General features: G+C 38.0%; 1 protein-coding gene and 1 long non-coding RNA gene across 2 annotated transcripts in view; one reads left to right on the top strand and one right to left on the bottom strand.

The window, feature by feature from the left end:
- LOC140164625 (uncharacterized) overlaps nucleotides 1-26,181 on the bottom strand; it is a 288,651-nt gene that overhangs the window by 110,045 nt on the left and 152,425 nt on the right. The gene's annotated exons all lie outside the window — the stretch shown is intronic.
- LOC140164123 (uncharacterized) overlaps nucleotides 1-26,181 on the top strand; it is a 48,000-nt gene that overhangs the window by 15,588 nt on the left and 6,231 nt on the right. The window contains exons 2-3 of the mRNA XM_072187368.1: nucleotides 1,123-1,209; nucleotides 13,460-13,576. Coding sequence (XP_072043469.1) covers nucleotides 1,123-1,209; nucleotides 13,460-13,576 — 204 coding nt within the window. The remainder of the gene's footprint in view (nucleotides 1-1,122; nucleotides 1,210-13,459; nucleotides 13,577-26,181) is intronic.

The following is a 26,181-nucleotide window of genomic DNA, read 5'->3' on the forward strand; positions in this document are numbered from 1 at the left end:
ATTCCAAAACCCTCTATGCCTTCAGACTAACAAAATGGTGGAAAAATCTGGAAATTTTGCGCCAAGCATAGGTAAAATAGGCTGGAATTTGGAACAGCATAAGTAGAATAGGCTGGAATTCCGAGCCCCAAAGACCACCAAAATATCTGGATTTCCGTTGCCCTCTATAGGGGGGGGGGGGGTGCATGTTTTATCTGGAATAGCCCAATGGACTTCGCTGATTTTCGCAGGACAAGTGAATAAGGATATATTACATCAGTCGTCCAGAACATTGCAAGAAATTTATGATCACCAAGAAGAAGAATGCTGGCTAAGTACTAAATAGATAAAGAGTGTTTATATTTGAGTATTGTGTATGAGCATTTGTTGTCATATATTGTACCAATAATAACGTGCTTTCAATTAAAGACTTAGATTTTGTTAGCTTAATCAAACAGTGTATTTGTGTTGTGCATTCGTGTGAATTTGGGTAAAAGGTGATTTTGGCCTTGAGTCAAGTACGACTCGTAACAAGTCGTATTCACACGGTCGGGCAAGTAACTTGTTACCGGTAATAGTGACTTATTACCGGTAACAAGTGACTTATTACCGGTAATAAGTGACTTATGTCCAATTGTGTGAACACGACTTTTGATTGCAGACATGCACAGGTGATAAGTGCAAAACCTGCTTGTAGCGCAGGGCGATTTATTCAATAATTGTATTCATCTATTGCTATGGTAGTTAATCCGATTATTACATTACTTCGACGGCGAATTATATATATTCAATATATTATTGCAGACAGACAAAGGTGATTGAAGTCGTGTTCACACGGTCGGACATAGGTCACATATTACCGGTGATAAGTGACTTATTACCGGTAAGAAGTGACTCATGCATCCGACCGTGTGATCACGACTAAGTTCTACCTGCTTGTAGTGCAGGGCGTTATATTCAAAAATTGTTTTAACCTATTGCTATGGTAGTTAATCCTGTTACCTCACCACTTCTCCGGCGAATATGAACAGTTAGAGCATTCGTGCAACATTATGCAACATTCAGTCACTTGAAATATATAGAATAGACTGATGAACACTTAACCTGTGAATTGAGTAATTAATTATTCATCCATTTTTACAGATACCGAGTGTTGTTTTACCCTTTGTGACTTTGATATCAATAAATACAGATGTAATTGTACTCAACCGGATGATGTATGCAATAATAGTAAGTTTAGGTGTCTACAATAGAGAGCTTGCGATTTCCAAAGGATATCAGGCGATGGCGGTAAATTCTCGCTTTTTGTATGAGCCACGCAAACCTATGGCGAATTTTTTGTGTCAGTTCTTGCAGAACTGACACCTTCTTCTACAGGTTTGACGATCACGTGACAAATCGAATCTGCAATATTAATATCGATATCAATTTAAGGCTATTCTAGTTAAATTACATACCCATTGGCATTTTGGCTGTTCCATTTAATTTACATACTCAACATTTCCCTGTGCACTTAGTCCATGAATTGATCCTGATTTGCATTGTATAGAGTTATATTTTTGTACACAACAGGGATGTTACTATTGTTTAACTAAATGAAGCATACTTTTGCTTTTATCTTTCTTTGTCCTTTATTAATTATAAATTAGGTGATTTAATTAATATAATTCTTTGTTATTGAATTATTACACATCAAGGCTGCCATGTCTGCATGTCTATAGTACTGTATAATGGTAATAGCTACGTATACATGTAACAAATAATAAGTATACCGGTATAGGCAACGCACTGAAGGGTCTATTGTTCTATTGTGTCCGATTTGAGCGCTGACATATTGGAAAATGTTGCCAATCAATATTCATGAGAGTGTACATTCAACGTCCAGTTATCGAAATTGGGTGACATGTGTTTGGCAGGTGTGAAATATATCTGACTGGGTGTTTTAATTACGTAACGTATTAAGGTTTTGGCATCGTTAAATGGCAGCCTAGTGCTGTTATATGCTTAGATTCTATAATAATAATTTTTTTTTATTCATTCCTTTCTTGCACACACTTAAGCGCAGTGGCGTAGATTTCTTTTTGACATGGAGGGGGGTGTTAAGTACCCAGTACAGTGAACCTTGTGGTACAAATGCGCGGGAAAATTTTAGCATAGGCCTATTGAAACTAAACTGGTGAACTATGAGACAAAAAGTGGAATTAATTCGCGCGAAGCGCTAAAAATGGCATTTTGTGGCTAAAATGACCAAATATGAGGTTAATTTTGACAGAAACCAATACACAGGCGTCAATATTGGGGGGGTGATTATATCGACCACCCCCCTGGCAAAATATTGGGGGATTTATCCCCCCCCCCCAACTCCCCCTCCCCCGATCTATACGCCTATGTAATTTAGAGCCCCTGTGACTGCATCGCTCTCCTTCTACCTCTCTCTCCTTCTCCCCCTCTTCCTTTCTTTTTTTGTCTTCCTCCCCTCCCCTACAATCTCGATCACCCATCCGCTTCTCCTCTTTTCACCTCTCGACCCTCCTTCACTACCTCAATTGGACCTGGCTTTTAAAATGGATATTCGTGATATTAAGAAATCCATTTGATTTTATTGAACAGGCCTATGATAACAACATACCGTAATTCAGTATCGAAGTTACGTAATGTTACTATGTCAACGGGATCACGCGCTAGAGTAATGAACCACGATCGAAATGATCACCACATAAAGTATATGGCACTCGAAGGCATACCAAAGTAGCGTGATCCGATAACCAAGAGAATTACGTAACCACTTCGATGCTGAATAGCTGCGAAGTAGTTAATTATAGAAAGTGACACAAGCCTTGTTCACACAGTCGGACTTAAACCACTTAATACCGGACTTAAATTACGTCGGTAATAGTATCGGGTATAAGTGGCAGTGTGAATGAGCGTCGGATATAACTATATCCGACGTAATGTGGTTTAAATCCGACAATTTAAATCCGAAGATGACCAGGGTTAAGAGCTGTTAAGACCGATCGAAACGTTACGATCGGTAATAGTAATTACGTGTGAACACTGAACAGCGCTTTTGGGCTGTCGGATATAACTGTGACCTTTCACCTTTCTGCGTGATTCAGCGTGAAGAACACTTCCGGGTTAAATTAAATCACTCGCGCAACTGATTTGAAGCAGAGTATAAATAGTGTTACCAGTGAGAGATAAAACAAAATCATCATGGATGCAGGTGCGAATATCAAACGCAATAGAGGAATGAACTGGCAAGAGAAGGAGACATTAGCTCTGCTGACCATTTCCGGTTAGTTATGACCGGTAATAGCTCGATATAAACACGTCGGACATAGAGCTATTGCCGACTCGTCGTGTTCACACAGTCGGACTATTACCGGACTTAAATTACGTCGGTAATAGTATCGGATATAAGTGGCAGTGTGAATGAGCGTCGGATATAAAAAAATTACTATATCCGACGTAATGTGCTTTAAATCCGACAATTTAAGGCTGAAGATGACCAGAGTTAAGAGCTGTTAAGACCGATCGAAACGTTACGTCCGGTAATAGTAATTACGTGTGGACACGCAGCACTATTGGGCTGTCGGATATAATTGTGAGTAGGCCTATATCACTCGCGGAAAATTTTAAGCAGAGTAATTTATGGCTGCAGCTGCAAATATTAATATAAACTAGCGGGATGCAGGCCTTGCCGTTTAGATTTTAAAGGCGAGTGGTTAATCACTCGCTAGCATGATTGTAGGCGAGTGGTCGAATTTTCACAAATATCACTTATTTAGGAAATAATCAAGTAGAGTTTCTGTCTTGACACGGTATTTATGTACATTTATGTTGAAATGCGCGCGAAGCGAGCTAACATTTTTCACTTTCTACGCTTGGAGGGAGTACAGCATCGATTAAATACTGAAATGGCTGATTCAGTGGCTGATTTTGGGAGATTTGCAGCGAGTGATATTTAGTGTGTATGGCGAGTGGAAAATCGCTCACTAAAAATCGAGTTTGGGCGAGCGGCGGCGAGCGAGAGCGATCGCTCGCCTCAAACGGCAAGGCCTGGGGATACGATTATATTTTTTCGGACATCACCGTTAGATGAGTAAATGGGAGCGTTCACTATAACAGGAAGAATTACTGAACAGGTAGAATTATTGAAAATGAACATTTAAATCTGTTCTTTCTTACATTTCCCTTTTAGCTTCTTTTTTATTTGCTGCTTGTGATTTCCCGTTTCCATAGAGGGGTCAATTGGAATGACAAGGAAACATTGGCTATACTCAAAATTTGGAGAGACACGGAAAGTATTTCTGGGATAAAAAAAAAGCTTTGGGAGGAGATAGCCACGCTATTACATGACAAGGGGGGAGGGGTCCCGATACGGTCGGGGGAGCAGATACCTGTAGTGATAAAGGCACTGAAAACTCTCCATCCCCCCAAGATAAAAATAGCATGATGATGGGAGTCAGTGTAATTTTTTTTAATTTTTGTCATTTTTTCAAAGATGTCCACCATAGTAGGGCTTACATGTATAAAATGCGATATAGAGCTAAGTCTACTGTAAAATGGGACTACTTTGTCAAACTAAAATAATAATAATAATAATAATAATAATAATAATAATAATAATAATAATAATAATAATAATAATAACAATAATAACACTAATAATAATAATAATAATAATAATAATAATAATAATAATAATAATAATAATAATAATAACAATAACAATAATAATAATAATAATAATAATAATAATAATAATAGAACCTACATAAATACAAAATTGGTCTTAATTTTGGAACTTTTGAATTTGCATTTTTCTTACATGACATACCTACCGCATTGTTTGTAATTTGTTCTAAAGAGGGGCGTTTATTGAAAGTGAATTTTCAGTGAAAACATTTAAAATCGGGTTAAATTTTCTGATGATGCTCATGTAGAAAGAAGGGGTTTATGACCGGTAATAGGCTTTAACGGACATAACACGTCGGGCATACGCTGGCGAAGTTACGTCATTTATCGGATTAATTACCATAGCAATAGGTGAAAACAATTTTGAACATTTCGCGCTGTACTACAAGCAGGTTGCACTCATCACCTGTATGTCTGCAATCATAGATTGAATACAATACCGGTCTTTTCAAAGATACTAATCTTACAGGTGCAACTAAAGCATGATTCACCTATTGCTATGGTAGTTAATCCGATTATTACGTAACTTCGCCAGCGTATAGCGCTATTGCCGACAAATGTGGACGCACTAAGGGATTAGCGGAAATATTTAATTCGATCGGACATAAGCCTAGATAAAATATTACCGGTAATAAGTGCATGTGTGAACACAGCTACAGGCAGATACCAGGCAGCAATGACACGTTGTTACGGGTACCGTAATCGATCAGCAACTCTATTGAATTTATTTAAATGAGGCGCCTAAATTAAGATGGGCGGTCAATAATTCTATGTCGACTGTAAAGTGTGTTTTTGTGTGTATGCGACAACTCGAGCACACCCTTGTGTGGTATTATAACAAAAGGTACCTCTCCTCCGGGTAGGCTCTTTCACGTGACTTTCATTTGATCACTTAATGACAGTGGCCTGCCTATATAGCGTTAATACGCTGTCAGGTCAGTTACCGATTTAATGGCGGAAGCCCTTTGTCCCAAACAAAAGGTACCTCTCGATGAATAGCTTGGCGGTAACTCTAATTGGCACAAAGGAACAATATGCGTTACGTAATCTATTTCCTCTCCTTTCTATATCTAACCTCCTTGGGTATAGGCCTATATAAAAGTTGTTTCACAAATTGACATTTTATTTTAAGAGGGAGAATGTCATAAACAGTGGCGTACTGAAGGGGCAGCTCTTCTGTGAGAGGTCTTGGGAGGGGATGAGGGAGGAAGAGGTGAAAGAGGGGATATGAAGAATGAGAGGGGGACTGGAGGAAGAGAGAAAGAGGAAGAAATGAAGAGAAATAAATAAATAGAAGTAAATAAATAGAAAGGGAAGAAAAATGATAGGAATGAGAGGGGACAAAAAGTAAGAGGGGAAGGGAGATAAGAAGAGGGAGTGATACTTTAGCAAGGACAGAATAAGTACAGAAAAAAGAAAAGAAAGGAATGACAAAATGTAGGCCTTATAATAATTATTATAGAAACTAAACACAGCCCCCCCCCCCACATAGGCCTAACACTAACAGCACTATACGCTGGCGAAGTTACGTAATAATCGGATTAACTACCATAGCAATAGGTGAAAACAATTTTTGAATATACCGCGCTTCACTGATACGTTCATGCGGTACCTCTTCATTGAACCATATCATGCTGATTACTTGCACCTGTAAAAATAGTATCTTTGAAAAGACCAGTGTTGTATTCAATCTATTATTGCAGACATACATAGGTGATGAGTGTAACCTGCTTGTAGTGCAGCGCGATATGTTCAAAATTGTTTTCACCTATTGCTATGGTAATTAATCCGATTAATTACGTAACTTCGCCAGCGTATAGGCAGCCATTCGATGATGTCAATGCCTTTATGCGTTACGTATTTAAAACGCCCAGTCAGATGTATTTTACACCTGCCAAGCACAAGTCACGCAATTTCGAAAATTGGACGTTGAATCATGGACTAAGTATATAAGAGCACGTAGTGCGATGGACTTGAAACTCCGTTCGTCGACGTGAGGTCAGGCGATCGTCACGCTTGCAACATGTGGACGTAGATGGCAGCAGCATTTTTCTTTAATTAGCATATTCGTGACGTCATGTTAAAGTAAGTCTTCACAGCACTACGCATATTTTTTTACGTAGCTTTTAGTACTATCGTGGTGGCAGCAGCATTTTTCTTTACTTTTCCAAAATGGCCCCGCCCGGGAGACGCCATTGGACGCCATGTTAGTGCAGGGTAATACACAGGGAAAGCCGACGCTGTCGCCACCTTTTTGTATTGCGCTAGCATATGAGTTGCAACGGCCTGGTTGAATGTACACTCTCATGAATATTGATTGGCAACATTTTCCAATATGTCAGCGCTCAAATCGGACACAATAGAACAATAGACCATTCAGTGCGTTGGTTCCCGCAGTATCATACTGCAGTTACTGTCCGTTTTCCTATATACGAATCCAGTAACCAAGTCATGGTCAGGATTTGGTCGGACATCTTTGGGTAGCCGTTTGCACCAACCTGGTGTTTTGAGCGCCCCATTGTGCAAATAAAAGCACTCATCACCTGTGTATGTCTGCAATCATAGATTGAATACAATACCGCTTTTTTCAAAGATACTTATCGTACAGGTGTGAGTGATCAGAATGACATGGTTCAATGCATAGATACCACGTGTAGTTAATCCGATTATTATGTCACTTCAACAGCAAATAGACCATGTAAGCTCATGTAAAAGCTGTGTGTTTTGCCGAAGGGAACTGTAGGGCCTATTGTGTTGTAAACTAATCATTCTTTTGTCTACCTGTGTTTTCGCGGAAGGTATAAAACGGGTGATGGACGAATCCAAATACACGCATTCCTACACCTGACTAGCAGCCTTTAGTTGGGTAGCCGTCGGCTACAATGCACTCAAAATGTGAAATGATTCGGCCTTGGCGGAATCTTTAAACTGCATTCCATCACCCGCTTTACACTTCCGCGAAAACACAGGCAGACAAAAGAATAACACAATACAGTTCCCTTCGACAAAACACACAGCATGATCTATTCGCTGTTGAAGTGACATAATAATCGGATTAACTACACGCGGTATCTATGCATTGATGTACTTGCGAACAAAAGGACTAGTATGTATGAATAGATGCGACGGGATTACCTGCGGAATTATCTCCATCTTAATACTAATTATGGCGTGTCCGTCCGTCCGTCAGTCCGTCCGTCCTCTGTCCGCGCGCTATCGCGTGCGCGCGGCTCACTAACGCGTGCTCGCGGTGCGCATCGCGAGCGTCCGCGCGGCATCGCGAGCGTCCGCGCGGTGCGCTATCACGTAGTTCGCAGAGTACCAACGGGCGCAGTGCGAGCATCAGAAAGCATTACAGTGTGGCTAATCGTGCAGGTGCATCTGATCGGATCAATAGGCCTATTTTCAACACACACGTGCAGAGGCCTATTACTCAGAAGATGGCTATTTCCAGGGTATTCTTTTTTGGGGGGGGGGGCTCATATGTGGTAGCAGGACAGGGCTTGGAAGAGGCGAACGATGGGTTTCCAGATTACGGCCAAGTAAACGTCACAGCTAACAAAACTACTAAGTTGATTATTGTGTCAAATTGAGTCTTCATCATTGAGAGACGTATATCATAGTTAGTTTAAAAGGTCAGGGCAGGTAGGCCTATGGGTAACGGGTGTTGCGTAATTAGAGAAAGTCCTATCACGAGAACCACCCAACCCGAGAACCACCCAATCCGAGAACCGCGAAATCTAGTTATATATATTATTAGCTATTATTCTATTAACCCTCCTCGTCCTTGCATCTTCTCCTAGGTGTTAGGCGGATTTTATTTGCACAATTGGACGCTCAAAACACCAGGTTGGTGCTAGCGGCTACCCAAAGATGTCCGACCAAATCCTGACCATGACTTGGCTACTTGGATTCGTCTATAGGGGGCGCAGCACTAATTCAGCGTCCCATAGGATAACGTGTGAATTCGGTCTACTTCAAGCGCCATTCCTGGCGTCCCTGCAATACTTGGCAAAATAAATTTGGTATCAAATTAAAGCTCTGTTTCTCTAGATTCCAAAACTTTTGTCGACATATATCGATGACCATTGACGTTTTTTCGCTATTTTGCGGTGCAAAAAAAAATAGCTAAAAATAAACTAAACTCACCACTCACATTTCAAAATGGGGGTTTCTCTTAATCCGCCACAGAGAATTGCTTTTGAGATCAATTGTCCAGTTTTTTTCTGCATGTTATCATTAAAGACAATTGTCGAATTCATATGAGCCAATATTGAGTGATTTAAAGTGAACATGTCGGTAGATATGGTCGCTACAATCTCATATTCACTATGGACTATATTAGCCGAATTTCGTTGTTACATAAAATGCGGAGTGATTTAGTGTTGCGCCCTCTATAGACGAATCCAAATTCACGCATTCCTACACCTGACTAGCAGCCTTTAGTTGGGTAGCCTTCGGCTACAATGCACTCAAAATGTGAAATGATTCGGCCTTGGCGGAAATTTTAAACTGCATTCCATCACCCGTTTTACACCTTCCGCGTAAACACAGGTAGACAAAAGAAAGATTAAAGTTTACAACACAATACAGTTCCCTTCAACAAAACACACAGCTGGTCTATTCGCTGTTGAAGTGACATAATAATCGGATTAACTACACGCGGTATCTATGCATTGATGTACTTGCAAACAAAAGGACTATGTATGAATAGATGCGACGGGATTACCTGCGGTATGATCTCCATTATATATATTATTAGCTATTATTCTATTAACCCTCCTCGTCCTTGCATCTTCTCTAGGTGTTAGACGGCTTTTATTTGCACAATTGGACGCTCAAAACACCAGGTTGGTGCTAGCGGCTACCCAAAGATGTCCGACCAAATCCTGACCATGACTTGGTTCGTTGGATTCGTCTATACACAATACACAGTGCTCTCACCATTGACGCGCGTCCTTTACAAATAGCGTATGTTAGAAGTATTATGCATTTGCCTAGTTAACATCACTGTGTGAAAAATAACCGGCCAATATTTAAAGTATTCTCCAAACTTCTAGCAAATATATTTCTCTAACATGACCTAAAATTACAGCTAGGTTAGAAGTTCAGAAATAGTCGCACTTTTGTAAAATATGAGTGTGGGCAAGGCATGAGCTAGCCAACTCCCCGTGTTAATTGAATGGAGATTTGACCGAAAATATTGGTAACGGACCGCTCACTTCTGAAGGATGCTACAAAAAAACGGTATAGGCTACATTTGAAGTATTCTCTGAAATTCTAGAAAATATAGTTTTGTAACATGTCCTAAATTTTTAGCTAATTTAGGTGTTTGGAAGTGTTCGTACTTGTGTGTTTTAGGAAGGATATGTAAACGACAGATAACACCAAAAAATATGAAGAAATTATTTCCAAACCTTGTCAAGTCAACAATCATTATGTTGCTCATTTTCAAGAATGCTGGTTAACAATAAGCAGAGTTTTGTCTCATTTCGTGAACAAAGGTCCACATACCATTGTTACCTTACGTTTCCTTTATAATCGGTTACCCAACTGAAACTATAATATCAGTTCATTGCGATACCGCACAGATAAAAACAGACACATGTGTACAACCAGAGAAGATCTGATTTAATCAGTTGAGCTGTTTTCAATGAGTGTTATCTTGGTTTAATAGCTTTTAATGGGGTTTTAGTCCTGCAAAGGTCGTGGTGAATTTTACTGTAGACATGAGTGCATCATGTTCCTCATTTAAACTAATTCAATGCACGACCTCGGAGTTACCTGCATGACATTGGCGGGCTAATTTGAAACAGTCATAGGCGTAGACCCCATCGCCCCAATGTCAAAAAGAAATCTACGCCACTGTAATATCAAAACGAAGATTTTGACACCATTTTTATCAAGATCGGAGCAAGTTTAAAATTTGGAACCTTTAGAGGTCAACGCATGACCTTTGACCTTTTTGGTAATAACTCAAGAACGGTACGTCCTTGATAGTTAAAACTATACATTTTCTGAATCCTTATGACAAGAGGAACACATTAGTAGTTTTTGACACAATTTGATGAGGTTTGAAATTTGACCCCATGTAAATTTTAATGACCTTTCCCCCACCCATGGGACAATATTTTATTTTCGGAACAACAAAATTTGTATACTAGGAATTTTAAGGATTAAGAAGAAATAGGTCAGAAAAATAATGCATGGGAACTATAGCGATGAACTAGACTACATGCTGTGGCCCAATTTAGGCCTAAAACAGGGTGTTTCAAGAAATTCCTTATTCCACCAGAAAACATTAACCAAACTCTTTCCTGATTGGTCGTGAATATTGCACTGCGAAATTTAAACATTTGTTTTGTTTACTTTAGATCAGGTAACTTCAAACCAAATGATTTCTTCTTCACATCATTATACAAGAAACTGAAATGAAATATAGAAAACCGAATCTCCGTCATACAAATTTTAAGTTTTTAACAAAAGGTAGAAACAAAGGTATCAATATCTTGTGAGTCAAGAGGTTAGGCAGGATAATAGGAAACCAGGTGACCAAAACCAAAACTAAAACTCAATATTTGAAATGAGGCTTTCCCTCATTTCAAATTATAAGTTTTAGTTTCTCTTTTGTACAGAAATCAAAAATCAATGGATTAAAAAGTAGAGCAGATCTGGTCTGCAATCATAACACTATTATGCTGGGAGGACACAGTATAGGGTATATAACCATATTGGCCTTTTGTGCTAACATAATTAGGCCTATTATCGGATATCTATCCCCGCGGGGCCGGGGATGCAACTGAAATCTAATTCTTACTTCAGGTAAGGCTGTCGTAGGTGGCATTCTTTCATAGGCCTAGAAATCATGACATGTGCGTATATTGAGGGGTGGGTAGGGGGCTTTGTTTGGTTGTATGAAACAAAGCGATGCGTGGAGATGATTTGATCATGAATTAGTTTGTTATCCTCGGCTAACCCATACCTCTTACCTGAGAATCCCCTCTCCCCCAAAACTTGAGTTTAAATGACAAAAAAATTAGTTAAAAAAGAACAATAAAATTGAAAAACTTCTTTGTAATTTAAACACCAATAAACAATGTTTTCAATATTTTGAAACTCTTCTTTATTCATATCAAAAGGTATCAAACTTTTACCAGAATCGGAACTTTTTCGCGGCAAACGCACGTACAGCGAAATTCCTGGCGGCGTCCATGCACGCGCTTGTTGATGTCCCTCCTCTTTTCTTCGCGTGCATTTTAAATAGATAAAGACGCGCGGAAAACACATGGAATTGCTCCTTAAAGGGTATATAACACAAAATAGCTTTTAGGTCATAAGTCGAGTTATGTCTTACTTTGAAATATATATATTTGATATCATCTTAATCAGAACAAAATTCTGCATAACATATCTGAAAATGACACACTTGAACATTTTAGGTCTACTTTTTGAGAAAAATAGCGCTATATAAAAAGGCCCGATTTTCCCGTGTTTACGTCCGACTGCTAACCGCGTTTTGACCTCGTGTGTTCATGCGCTCATCATCGTAAACATCACTCAAATTTTCGCGTTTTCTATTCAAATTAGTAGAGATCACATTCACAAGTTCTAGCAAAATACGATTTTCAACACTAAAATTGTTAATATTGTACCGATTTTGCACAATTTTTATGCAAAGTTGGGACTATAGGCGTGATAAACTTTTGCCGGAAACCGCTTCAAAGGCGGATTTAGTGGTATGAACCCTTGACATTTAGCATGTAAGGGTGTTCACAGATATAAGGTCAAAGGTCATTTAAGGGTCACTTCTGGTCTGAGACGAAATACATTCAAAATGCGTCTTCTATATCACGAACAGCATAGCAGGGTGGCGCCACTTGCTCACATGCATTGGCAATAGTCAGTCTCTAGATCTGGGGTCAAAGGTCATTAAGGGGGTACTTCCGGTGCAAGACAAAACCCGGGGGGGCACTCCAACTTTGGAGGTGACGCGTATGTAGGGCTGTTAAGACCCCCTTTTTCAGCAGAGCTGTCACCCAAAGACCCCATATTTTTTTACGAACACATGCTCTGTCACCCGAAGACCCCCTATTTTTCCATTTGACCTGTCACCCAAAGACCCTTAGAAGTTCAATTTGAACAGCAACTTTCATTTATCACTGATTTTGTTACTTATTTTGAAAAAACAATGAAATTTAAAGCCATTTCGAACTAGAAATTCGATTTTCGAGGTTTTTATGGCGCTGTTTCGGCTCTCACCCAAAAATTTCAATTAAAAAAAAGTCATATTCTCACCCAATGACCCCATATTTTTTACATTTTGCTCTCACCGAATGCCAAAATCATGCTCTCACCCAATGACCCCATATTTTTTACATTTTGCTCTCACCGAATGCCCCTTAGTGCGAAATTTCTAGCCCTACACCTATATCCATTTCATATTGAAGTGCCCCCCCCCCCACCCGGGACAAAATGCCTTCAAAATACTGCTTCTGCCATAAACAACATAGCAGGGCGACCACTTGCACACATGCATTGACATTAGCCAGAGTCAAAAGTGGATTACAGACTTGGGTCAAGGTTATTAAACGTTCACTTCCGGTCAGTGACGACCTACGATGCCTCTTCTGTAACAAACAACATAGCAGAGTGACACTACTTGCACACATGTATTGTGGGTTTGTCACGTACACATTGTGTGTCTATCTCATTATTGTCAAGGGTTAAAACGCAGGACCACTGCACTTGTATTTATTGTATCTTTTTTTATTATCACATGCAGTTATCAAAGAATGTGCTTTTGATGATAAGTCACCGGAACACTGTCAAAGCTGTGTTGATGATAGGAGCATCATATATAAGTGTCATTGTGAAATAACGGCGATCTCCTGCCAAATGAGTAAGTTAACTATTTAAAGCTATTTATTTTAAACTATTTAAACGGTATACACAGCAGGCCAGGCAGTAACATGAGTAGGTTTATTTCACTATGTTCACCTTGAAGGCATGGAAAGTTATGCTATTCGCTACTTGCACGGTTCCGCCATTATGCACTATGTGCGGGAGAGCCTCGAACTGGCAGCATACATGAAAGGAAGAATTATGTAACCTTACACAGAACGTTATGACTAGTTCAATTCCCATTCATGTATGCTGCCAGTTCGAGGCTCTCCCCGCACATAGTGCATAATGGCGGAACCGTGCAAGTAGTGAATACATGAGCAGGACTACAACTGCACTCATCTACTGGTGAGTCTTTACTATTATCTTTTTCAAGCTATTTCCGCTTAGTTATCCATGCCGTTGCACACAATGCACCAGCACCCGGGCACAGCAAGACCACATGTGGCATCTTTTTCGCCGCCATTGGATCCGTAGTAATAATATTTAATGATATTTATGTTAAATGTCGCCCTCTAACGGTATTATGCAACGGATTGACGGTCCTCAATCCGTACCCCTCAATCTAGGTCCAACAACGATATTTCCCTACCCCCAAAAATAGCGCAATCTCTTGGTAGTGAATTCTCGGGGATTCGAAATTATCCCAGCAAACCGTGCTCGATCCTCCCTGCTAGCGCTATTGCTATTGGCGGCGCGCTTCCAAATTGTACCGACCGAATGATGTATCATGGAAAGTAGAGACCGGCGATTTCGTGAATCTGTGAAGACTCCAATATCCAATAACGAGTGATATTTGTCCCCAAACAGCGCTGGGGATTCAGGTATTTATAAATAATACATTACGATTTTAGTAAATAAACATTCATAGCACATAATGAGCCCGGTGCCGTGTCTTTTAAGTGGTCTCAAATGATGGAAATTAATATTTTTCTGGTGCGTTTTGTGCATTCAGACCCGCATTCAGATTGCATGTATTATTATTATTTTAAAGAACTTATAAAGCGCATTTCCCATGGACCAATGCGCTGTACAAAGAAAATAAAAATACATCAAAATACACAGCATGGCATTAAGTACAACAATATATCACAATGTGGTAAAATATACTCCTAATTACATCAAAAATTTTTGATTAAAACAGATATGCGCAGCAAACTGAAGCACAATTAGAATAATTAAAAATACACAGTATCAGTATCAAAAATACACAGCATGGCATTAAGTACAACAATATATCACAGCGTGGTAAAATATACTCCTAATTACATCAAAAAATTTGATTAAAACAGATATGCGCAGCAAACTGAAGCACAAATAGAATAATTAAAAATACACTTGAAAAAATATATAAAATATATAAAAATTGTATTATAAAATACATATTATTATCTGTACACAACGGGAGTGAATACCTGCAAACAGGTCTATGAAAAAAGATAACAAAAACCTAATATTTTGGGAAAAGATAGGTTTTTAAAAGTTTCTTAAAAGATTGCACATTAGGAGCCTCACGCAAATTGGTAGGCAAATTGTTCCATAACCTAGGTCCTTGAACAGAAAAAGATTGATCCCCATAAGATCTTTTTGTTTTGGGGATTGCAAGACGGGTGACATCTTGCATGGACCTAAGCCCACCATGGTTACAACTGTACTTGTGAAGAAGGTCCTGCAAATATTTTGGCGATGAACTGTGAAGACAATTGTACACATGCACCAAGATCTTGAAATCGATTCTCTGCTGGACAGGAACCAATGCAACTCTCGTAACAGAGGCGCAGCACTAGTGCGCTTGCTAACTTGGAAAATGAGACGCGCCTCGCGATTTTGAAGCTTTTGGAGAGACGGTAAGAATAATTAGTAGAGTAAAGTTACCACATGACCACAAAAAAATTGCAACAGAAGGTTTTTTGGTATTTTCTTGCAGTATAAGGTCTAATAAATAACATATCAAAAGTTTAGAAAAATTGAACTTGGGGTAAGGGTCCAAATGTGACGTAATCAAAATGGCCGCCAAAAGCTGGAAAAATACCCATTAATCTACTGATTTTATCAATTTTTCACTCGTTATTGTGGGTTCCACTGGTGACAACCTTGTTCAGAAGTACTTTACTGGATGTAGTAATGAATCTCTATGTTGTGGTATTGAGATGGTTCACTTTGACAGCCATAATGAATTTCAAAATGGCCGCCATTTTGGTATTTTGGCTTATGAAGGTAAATCATGCACATAATTGTAAGGTGAAACTTAAGGCGTTAGATTTTCAAGAATAGCCAATATCCCTTGAATCAATATTCCTATTCAAATTTATATAGAGGTAGGCATACAAACCAAATTGGCAGCAAGAGTGAATTTCAAAATGGCCGCCATTTTGGTATATGTTGCCTTATTGAGTTTAATTGTGCACGTATTGTAACTTGAAACATTAAGTAACAGAACTTTTAAAATAACCAACATCATTTGCACCCACAGCATCATTAATAGTATGCTTTCAAGTAGGCATATGCACCGACTAGCTTTTCTCTACCTGGGGTGTTGAGCCGTAACTTGAAGAAGATGTACCAATTTGGCAGCCATATTTACATTTCAAAATGGCTGTCAGCTATAAAAATCAATAGAATATTCTTGAAGTAACACACAATTCATCTTGCTATACCACGATGCGATGCCTTTGTTTGAAGTAGTAACATCAACCACATTGTATTATACATGTATGTTGGAATTAGTTGTCATCATCATCATCATCATCATCATCATCATCATCATCATCTGAGAATAATTCTTGATCCATATTCTCACATTGGCCTATATGTGCAATTGAGTCTATTCTTTCTGCAGCTACATTTCAGTTTCAGTTTCAGTTTCAGTTTATTTTCACCATACAATATTATACAATCCAAATAATGAAGGAAAACATTGGTGGGGAGACCAAAAAGAGCAAGGCTCGAAATGTATGGTCACCCAGAAGTTGCAAATGATGATAATTATAGATTACTACCTTAAATAACTACTAAAACATGACAACTACAAACACGGAACAGGACTGGGTAAGTGCAGAACAGGACCGGACAGGACATGTGCAACTAAACACTAAGGTGAAAGCAGTGATGATGGCATATAGCAAACTTATAAAATAAAAGTTATAAAATAAAACAAACTAATTAAGTTACTGGTAATATGACAACAGATATGACTTATATTTTCTTTTAAATACATACAGTGATTTGGCATTCTTTAACTCTTGTAAAATTGTATTCCAAATCAGAGGACCTTGTCTTCTAATTGTATTTCTTGCTAAATCAGTATTGAAATTATACGGACGATAAAATGAGGATATGCGGGTGGGGTAGTTGTGAAAGGACCTATTTTGAATGAAATAATCGGCAAAATTAACAGGAAGGTTATTGGAAGCATAATTGTGCATAAATGAACAAAGGGTCAATTTGTGGATGTCATAAATAGTCAGAGTATTAAAATTCTTAAATAAAGGTGGAGTATGCTCGAGCCAGTGAGAATTCGAGCAGATCCTCATAATTCTTTTTTTTTTTAGATGGATTGAGTGGAGATTGGTGTTATTTGAATCTGCCCAAATTAAATTGCAATAAGATAGGTGGGGAAGCACAAGAGTATTGTATAATGAAAACAATGTTTTGGAAGGGAGAACTTCTTTAAGGCGATACAAGATACCACAATACTTAGATAAAATATTAACAACATTTGAAGTATGTTTTGACCAAGTTAAAGACTCGTCTAAGAGAACTCCAAGGAACTTTGTTTGGGAAACTCTGGAGATTTTGACTCCGTCAATGAAAATATTTAAATCATTATACACACGATTGCTATACCTGTTTTTAAACATAATGTAATTTGTTTTGTCTACATTTAACGACAACTTATTTGATTTAAACCATACAGAAAGCTTATCTAATTCCTGGTTAACAATAGTTATTAAATCAGGGAGGTTAGCATGCGAAACAATAACATTTGTGTCATCTGCATAGGTTACAAAAGCAAGTTTATCAGAAGAAAAAGCAATGTCATTTAGGAAAATGATGAAAAGTAAAGGGCCTAAGACTGAACCCTGGGGCACACCACATGTTATATTACGATATGATGAGTTACATTCATCTAAACAAACATACTGAGTTCTATTGGTAAGGTAACTCTTGAACCACTCGAAGGCACTTCCTCTGATACCATAATGATGTAGTTTATCAAGAAGAATGTGATGATCAATCGTGTCGAAGGCCTTCGAGAGGTCCAAGAAGATGCCCATTGTATGTAATCTTTTATCAAGGTCTGTAGCAATCTTATCATAGGCGGTAATGAGTGCCATATAAGAGGAGAGCTTTTTTCGGAAACCAAATTGACAATTATGAAGCAAATTATGACATTCAAGAAATTTATACAATCTTTTATGAATAATACTTTCAAAAATTTTGGAAAACACAGGTAAAACAGATATAGGACGATAATTGTTACATAAAGTAGCATCACCAGATTTGTGAATGGGAACGACACGTGCAATTTTAAGTTCATCTGGTACAATACCTGAGCTGATAGACAAATTAAAAACATGACATAAGGGTATTTTAATTAAATCAATAACAATCTTGACAATGTCTGGTTTAACGTCATCAAAACCACTGCTAGTACCAGCTTTAAATGAAGAACAAATATCAACGACTTCCTCAGCATCAGTTGGAGATAAGAAAAGAGAGTGCATAGGTGATGGAACTGAATTGAGAAAATCATTGAATTTTGTTGGAGTTGAAGGAATATTACTAGCTAAATTGGGACCAACATTAACAAAGTAATCATTTAAACCATCAGCAATTTGCTGTGAATCGGAAACAATAGAACCATTAATGACAAAAGAATCAGACAAAGGCTTCTTCCTTCTATTACCTAAAAGATCATTCAAGACACCCCAAGTCTTTTTTAAAGATCACGTTTGTGGACATCAAGTAAGTTACAGTAATACTGCTTTTTAGATGCACGAATAACAGAGGTCAGTTTGTTCTTATAATCTGACAAGGCACGCTTGTTAGAAGCAGTTGGTGATGATCTATACTTTCGGTAGAGTTTGTCCTTTCTGCTGATAGACCTAAGAATTGCCTTGGTGATCCATGGTTTATGAGGAATGCCTTTAGCCCGAGAGATACGTTTGCGCTTAACAGGAAAAGAGCGATTGTACAAATCATTGAATTTTGTAACAAAATTGGAATAGGCTTTCGTAGGTGATAACTCATTCATAATATTATCCCAATCTGTGAGCTGAAGATGATTCTTAAAGCAATTAATATTATCTTGATTAAATGTACGACAATTGATAAATTTAGGACTATGTTTATGTAAATCAATAGCACCAGTAACTTGAAATACGGGATAGTGATCGGTAATGTTATTAACAAAATACCCGACTTAATCTGCTTACTAAGAACATTTGTGAATATGTTGTCAAGAATACTCGCTGAGTTATTAACAATACGTGTAGGACGGTCTATAAGTGGAAACATATCATGAGAATAAAAATTATTGACAAATTCATTAACCTTGTTGTCGGTGTCATAATGAAGAATATCAAGATTGAAGTCACCAGAGATGTAACACAATTTATTTCCAAGTGAAATACGATCGAGACAGTTAGACAAATCAGAATTAAAAGAATCAACATTAGTACGATGGGCACGGTAAACATTACCAACAATGATGTTTTTTGGATTGTGGAGAAATGATTTCAACAAAAATGGATTCAGAATGATCAATATCATTACGATCGGCTTGAATCAAATTTAAATCGGGTCTGGCTTTAAAAGATAATGTATTATGAACATAAAGAGCAGCCCCGCCACTTCTCCTACCTTGACGAGGTATACTTATCAAATTATAATTGGAAATGTCAATCAGGTTTGAATGATCCTCCTTGAACCAGGTCTCGGACAGGGCAATAATCGAAAAGGTGAAATTCAAATTTGAAATAAATGCATTGATAAAATCCTGGTTCTTGTTAAAACTACGTACATTTAAATGCAAAATAGAAAACCCAGCTTTAAACGACAAGTTAAAGTCAGATGAAGGATCAAACACATAGTTGCAAGAATTTAAAATGCCAAGGGTTTGAAGGTAATCATGCGATTTGTCATTAATACCAACTTCAAATAAGAAAGGATTGAATTTTAAATCTAACATCTTATTATAATCATAAGAATTATTGAAATAACGAATAGTAAACAGAAATTCACCATCATCAGGAATGTGATTAAATGGGAAAATATCACCAGAGCATTTGTAACAGAACCAATTGTCGTCTTCAAGATTACCATAAACACATCTTTTATGATACATAGCTTTACAGAACTTACATTGAATAGAATTGCAATTCACCTTATAAATACACTTATTACATTGATTACACTCAGCCATCACACTACCAACATATAACAAAGAAACACAAGAAACAAAGAAAAAAATAATACACGAAGAAAATCGAAAAATCTAAACAAGAATATGAAATAATAAGAGAATAAATATATGCAAAAAATAAAACTGGGTTGGCGGGTCAGGGACACGGCCAGCACAAAAAAAAAAAAGTGATTATTTCATAGGGACATAAGAACATAAAAGAGATGAATAAAACATGTTAGTGGGAAATGGAAAAGAAACTCAACAAATGGTGATGAAAAATGACTAAACATACTAAAGGCATTAATTAATGATCATGAAAACATATGTCTCAAGCAAACAATGTGTGAAAAGAGATTTGTTGAAGTAAACCTTATATAATCCAGGTTGAAGTACAGAATCATATTAACATGAGAAGATACTTGATTTAATTTACAACTGCTACGGAACTACTTTGAAAAACAGTGATTATATCGGTGACGAAAATATTGTAGGCACCAGAGGGTTAGACCTCTAACGTTTCTGAAACAGCATGTTAATTTATCATCAAAAAATTAATAGTAATATTAATATTAATAGCACTGATATTTAAATATATCGAATTAGAGTCAGATATCCTTTGCAAAAATTTGATGATGATTCAAGTCATTTATGAAAGTCATATTGAGCTATTTAGAATGGCACAATAGAGACAAAAGCTCAGTGCAGCATTAATCAGAAACATAGAGATTATTGTCAATAAATAGCTTAACTTCAGTTCCTACTGTCTTGATAACAGCCTTCTTGCCATCCGCGATTGCTTGTCTCTTGATCGGCAAAAGCTGCTGTCTTCGCATCTGCAATTCCCTGGGTAGATGAGGAGATATTCCAAATCTGCCTGCGGATTTCTTCAAACGAGGGGCCAATCGGAGCACATGGTCCCGATCTTTCATCTGAATAAATTTGGCGATGATTGGGTCTGGCTTAGATTGGTCACTGCGCTTAGAGGGGAGACGGTGGCAGTTAGCAAAGAGAGTTGTTTCTGAGTTCTCGTACTTTAACTCATCCTTCAGAAAAAAACGCAAGACTGCCTCACAGTCTTCATCGGCTGACCTCTTCTCAATACCGTAAAAGAGGAGATGCGCTTTTTTACTGTACATATCTGCTTCCAGACGTTGCTTTCTCAATTCCGTAATTTCTTTCATTAGCAAGTTGCGAACCCCAGGTACTGTTTCGTCTTTAATTACACGCACTTCGTTGTCAACAAAATCCAGACTCAATTTCAGGTCAGTTACATCAGATTTAATTTCGGCAATCTCGGATTTAATATTCTGAATTTGTTTGGAAATGGAAGCAAAGTTCTGCTTATTCTCCAGTCTCATAGTGTCTAAAAGGGCTTTCAATTCGGGATCCATCACGAATTATAGTTCGTAATCAGCCGAAGAGCAATTGAGTGACCAGCTGGTAAAAGGTGCGGTGTAAGCACAAGTACACTCAAATAAGAACAGTTTATAATCCGCCGAACAGCATGCACGTACACAAATACAATGTAATGGTGAGCACACGGTGAATACGGAAATTGAATGAAGCGGGTAAACACATAGACCGAATATTCAGTCGATTAAACACACAGTCTGTGGCCGATGAATATGAGACAAAATCAGTCAAATTTAGCAACGGAAGGCTTTAAAAAGACATACCAAGCAGATGTGAATGGTCAGGAGAGTTCCAATAATCAGATGTAGTAAAAATGTAGCATAAAGAATCCCGTTATCTGTCACATAGCTGGGCCATACACGACGACACAAAATTAAACGTGTGTACTAGTGTCCGCCATCAATCGACGTTCTAATTCATCTTGCTATACCACGATGCGATGCCTTTGTTTGAAGTAGTAACATCAACCACATTGTATTATACATGTATGTTGGAATTAGTTGTCATCATCATCATCATCATCATCATCATCATCATCATCATCTGAGAATAATTCTTGATCCATATTCTCACATTGGCCTATATGTGCAATTGAGTCTATTCTTTCTGCAGCTACATTTCACTGTGATGCATCCTGCAGAACAATTGCATCGAATCATCTTCAGCAATGATTCTGGTGCTGGACTTCTTTTCATCATAAGTGGAACAATTTGTCACCTTGAACAATCCATCTCCATTAAGTTGGATTCATACCATCCCTTTTACCCATCCAATGCATGACTTGTAGATAAGTTCTTCTGGAGTAAAACTTTGCCGCTGTGGGTGGAAGTCTTTCAGGTTTAACAAAGCTCTTTGCTGTGCAAACCTCTTTGGAAAGAAACCTGTAGCGTAAGGACTCCAAAGACTCTGATTGCTGACCATTAAACAGGGATACATTGCTATGCAGCCTTCACTTTCTACATATTCTTGATCAATACTGTGAGTGCAAAATGCCTTGTGACAAACTTGTAATACAGGATCACCATTGATGATTTTGTGTAATACAGACTTCATACCTACGCCAATATTCCTGAAGTAGTGTTGCAACCTGAAAACGCATGGGCAAACAACAAATCCGAACAAATGTCATCACTGAGTAAGCGTTTCTTGCCAGCAAATTGCCAGCATCTAATATGTCTACCTTATTTGCAGCCCGACTCTTGCGGCGCTGATGCGTGTTATCCTTTGTGGTTGGTCCACCAGTGTATCCATCAAAGACAACTGTGGTCTGGCCATAGTGATCAAATGTGAAAGATGCATAATTATCGGCAAGGGTGTTTCCTTCTGCCCACTTCAAGCGATGTAGAAGAGAACCTTCAGGAGCATGGCTTGTAGTAGTGGTGCTTTATCTGGCTTATGTAAAACATACGTATACTTTGCTTCAAACAAAGATGGTGGATATGGTGATAGTTAATGATAAACTTCCTTATCTAAGCACAGATCTGCAGATTGTGATACAACCAGGAACCTTTGAAACAACAGAACTGGAGCAATGGTTTGGTCATCAGTGACCTGGACCTTACATTTTGACTCTAGCCTTCCATTTGTAGCTATATGAAAGGACAGCCTGTCCTTCCATTTGTTTGACTGTATCTTTACCTACTTTGAACAGGTTTTGCACATTAACATCCTCATCGGCATTTATCCCTTGCATCTGCTTGGACTGTCAAGGTCACTGATGACCAAACCATTGCATCACTATTACAAGCCATACAGGATCGTGCGACTTATCAGAGGCGGATGGCCCTGAGACAATTCCAAGGACTGCTCACTATGTTCCTCTTCTGATAATCATGCATCTTTCACAAGAGTCAGGTTGCAAATAAGGTAGACATATCAGATGCTAGCAGAAAGAAGCCTTCAACTCAAATGATCTGAGCAAACAGATTCTCATTAAACTAATTGGTGACCGTATGCAACAGAAAGGATACCATGTGATCCACGCCGAAGAAGATGCACATGTTGATACAGTGAAAGCAGCAGTCGCAATGACATCATTAAGTCAACAACCCTAATTGTAGAAGACACATCTGTTGGTATTACTTCTTCATTATGCAGAAAAGGACGGTAAGGACCTGTACTTTCTGTCTGACAATGATAAACCATATGTGTATGATATCAAGATTCCGAAGCGCTTACTCAGTTATGACATTTGTTCGGATTTGTTGTTTGCCCATGCGTTTTCAGGTTGCGACACTACTTCAAGAATATTTGGGGTAGGCAAGTCTGTATTCAACTAAATCATCATTGGTGATCCTGTATTACAAGTTTGTTCCAAGGCATTTTGCACTCTCAATATGGATCAAGAATATGTATTAAGTGAAGGCTGCAAAGCAATGGTGTCTCTGTTTAATGGTCAGCAATCAGACGCTTTTACTTCATGAGAATGTATCTACAGGGCATGCATTGGATGTGTAAAAGTGATGGTATGAATCCAAGTGACTGGGGATGGATTTTTCAAGGTGACAAATTTGTTCCACTCATGATTAAAAGAAGTCCAGCACCAGAATCATTGATGAAGATGATTCGATGCAGTTGTTCTGCAGGATGCATCAAAGTGAAATGTAGATACAGAAAGAATGGACTCAATTGCTCTGGAGCATGTGGACACATATAGGCCAATGTGAGAACATGGATCAAGAACTATTCTCAGATGATGACGATGATGATGATGACAACAAACAGACATGTATAATACAATGTGGTTGATATATACTACTGCAAACAAAGGCATCGCATCGTGGTATAGCAAGATGAATTTTGTGTACTTCCAAGAATATACTAAAAGCAACATATCAATATGGTGATTATATCTGACAGCCATGCTATATGGCTGCCAAATTGGTACATTATGCCTACTTAAAAGTGGTACTATGGGTGCATAGGATGTTGGTTATTTTAGAATTTCTGTCGCTTTAAGTTTCAAGTTGCAATAAGTGCATAGTTTAAGTCAATAAGCCAACATACCAAAATGGCGGCCATTTTGAAATTCACTCTTGCTGCCAATTTGATTCGTATGCCTATATAAATTTTAATGGAATATGGGTACAAAGGATATTGGCTATTTTAGAAAAGCCAACGCTTTTTAAAAGTTTCGCTTTACAATTACGTGCATGATTTGATTTTAAATGTCAAAGTACCAACACGGCGGCCATTTTGAAATGCATAATGGCTGTCAAATTGATCCATCTGAATACCACAATATAAAGATTTATTACTACATCCAGTAATGTACATCTGAACAAGATTGTCACCAGTGGAACCCACAATATCGAGTGAAAAATGGATGAAATCAGTAGATTAATGGGTATTTTTCCAGCTTTTGGCGGCCATTTTGATTACGTCACATTTGGACCCTTACCCCAAGTTCAATTTTTCTAAACTTTTGATATGTTATTTATTAGACCTTATACTGCAAGAAAATACCAAAAACCTTCTGTTGCAATTTTTTGGGGTCATGTGGTAGCTATGTCATATTTTGATCCTACTAAATTATGTAAATAAAACATAAACGCCAAAATTTGCGTATTTTGTGACAATCGAGAGTCTGGGCTCAAAATGCTCTTTGTTTACATGACGTCAGGGACTGGTTTGCGTTTGAGGATCATTACTAAATGTGTTTTAATTGTAGTTATATATAACTTCATTTGGATAGAGGCGCATATAGGAAGCTATGAAATTGGTCATTTTCTTGATAGTCCACATTTTGGAAATGGATATTTTGCAATTTGACACGTAGGCAATATGTCATAGGTGCACGGTACATGTACAAGTACGGTTTGCCATGTAAAGCCATAGGGCCATGATTGTAGTTGATATATGAAATAGGTTAAATATTTGTATTTTGTTTAGATCATGTTAGATGCTCCTAATTAAGTGATTGCTCGCTCATTGTTGTGATTTTAACTCAAGTACCAAAGGAATGGCCAAAAATGTGTGTTTTTATGAATATTAAATTTAGATTAAAAGAAATCAGCCCTCCATGCAGTTTATACATGGTAGGCTTTAAATAGATAAATGGTATTATTTTTCTTATATTATGCATTGATGTAAGCTTGTGTTTATAGGCGTATAAATGTCACTTGTGCAAAATGGCATCAGGTTTGAGTAAAAGTGCCATTGTTTATTTTTATATTTTTATGCACCAAATAAATGCTATTGTTTTATTGGGTTGTAGCTTGGCGAGAGTGAAACATTATCAAAATCATATAATTTTGGATTGTTATATTTTCTTTGCAATTGCTTGAGTGTAAACAAAAGTGTCATCGCAGTTTCCTTTTGTGATCCATCGCAGACACCTCCAGTGGGTAGCCGGATCCCAGCTCCGATAAAAACCCACCAATTAACATGATTAAACCACTTGTTACCAAAGTACCTAGCCGCTCGGTCCCGTCACAGTAGGACCTATACAAATTGACAACCATATTTTGAGAAGTTTCCGAAACATCTCAAGCAACTGAACTATGAGAAATTATCCGTACCACGTATCCGTTAACCCGGGCCGTTAACAATACTCTTGTATTGTCCGTTATCCAAAACAAGAAAATCATGTTACTTATTCCTAAAGATATAAATATCCAGATAATGATAATCAAATTTTTTTTTGTTGATTGCATAATTGTTGCGTTTCCCACTCGGTGGTACCCTAGCACAGAGCGATTGTCAATGCCAGTGTTAAGTAAGTATAGGCTATCCTTGTTGTTTTTGCAGGTTTGGCTACCGAACTTTGCCTACTTCTTATG

The sequence above is a fragment of the Amphiura filiformis genome, chromosome 11 (assembly GCF_039555335.1).
Source record: "Amphiura filiformis chromosome 11, Afil_fr2py, whole genome shotgun sequence".
Lineage (NCBI taxonomy): Eukaryota > Metazoa > Echinodermata > Ophiuroidea > Amphilepidida > Amphiuridae > Amphiura > Amphiura filiformis.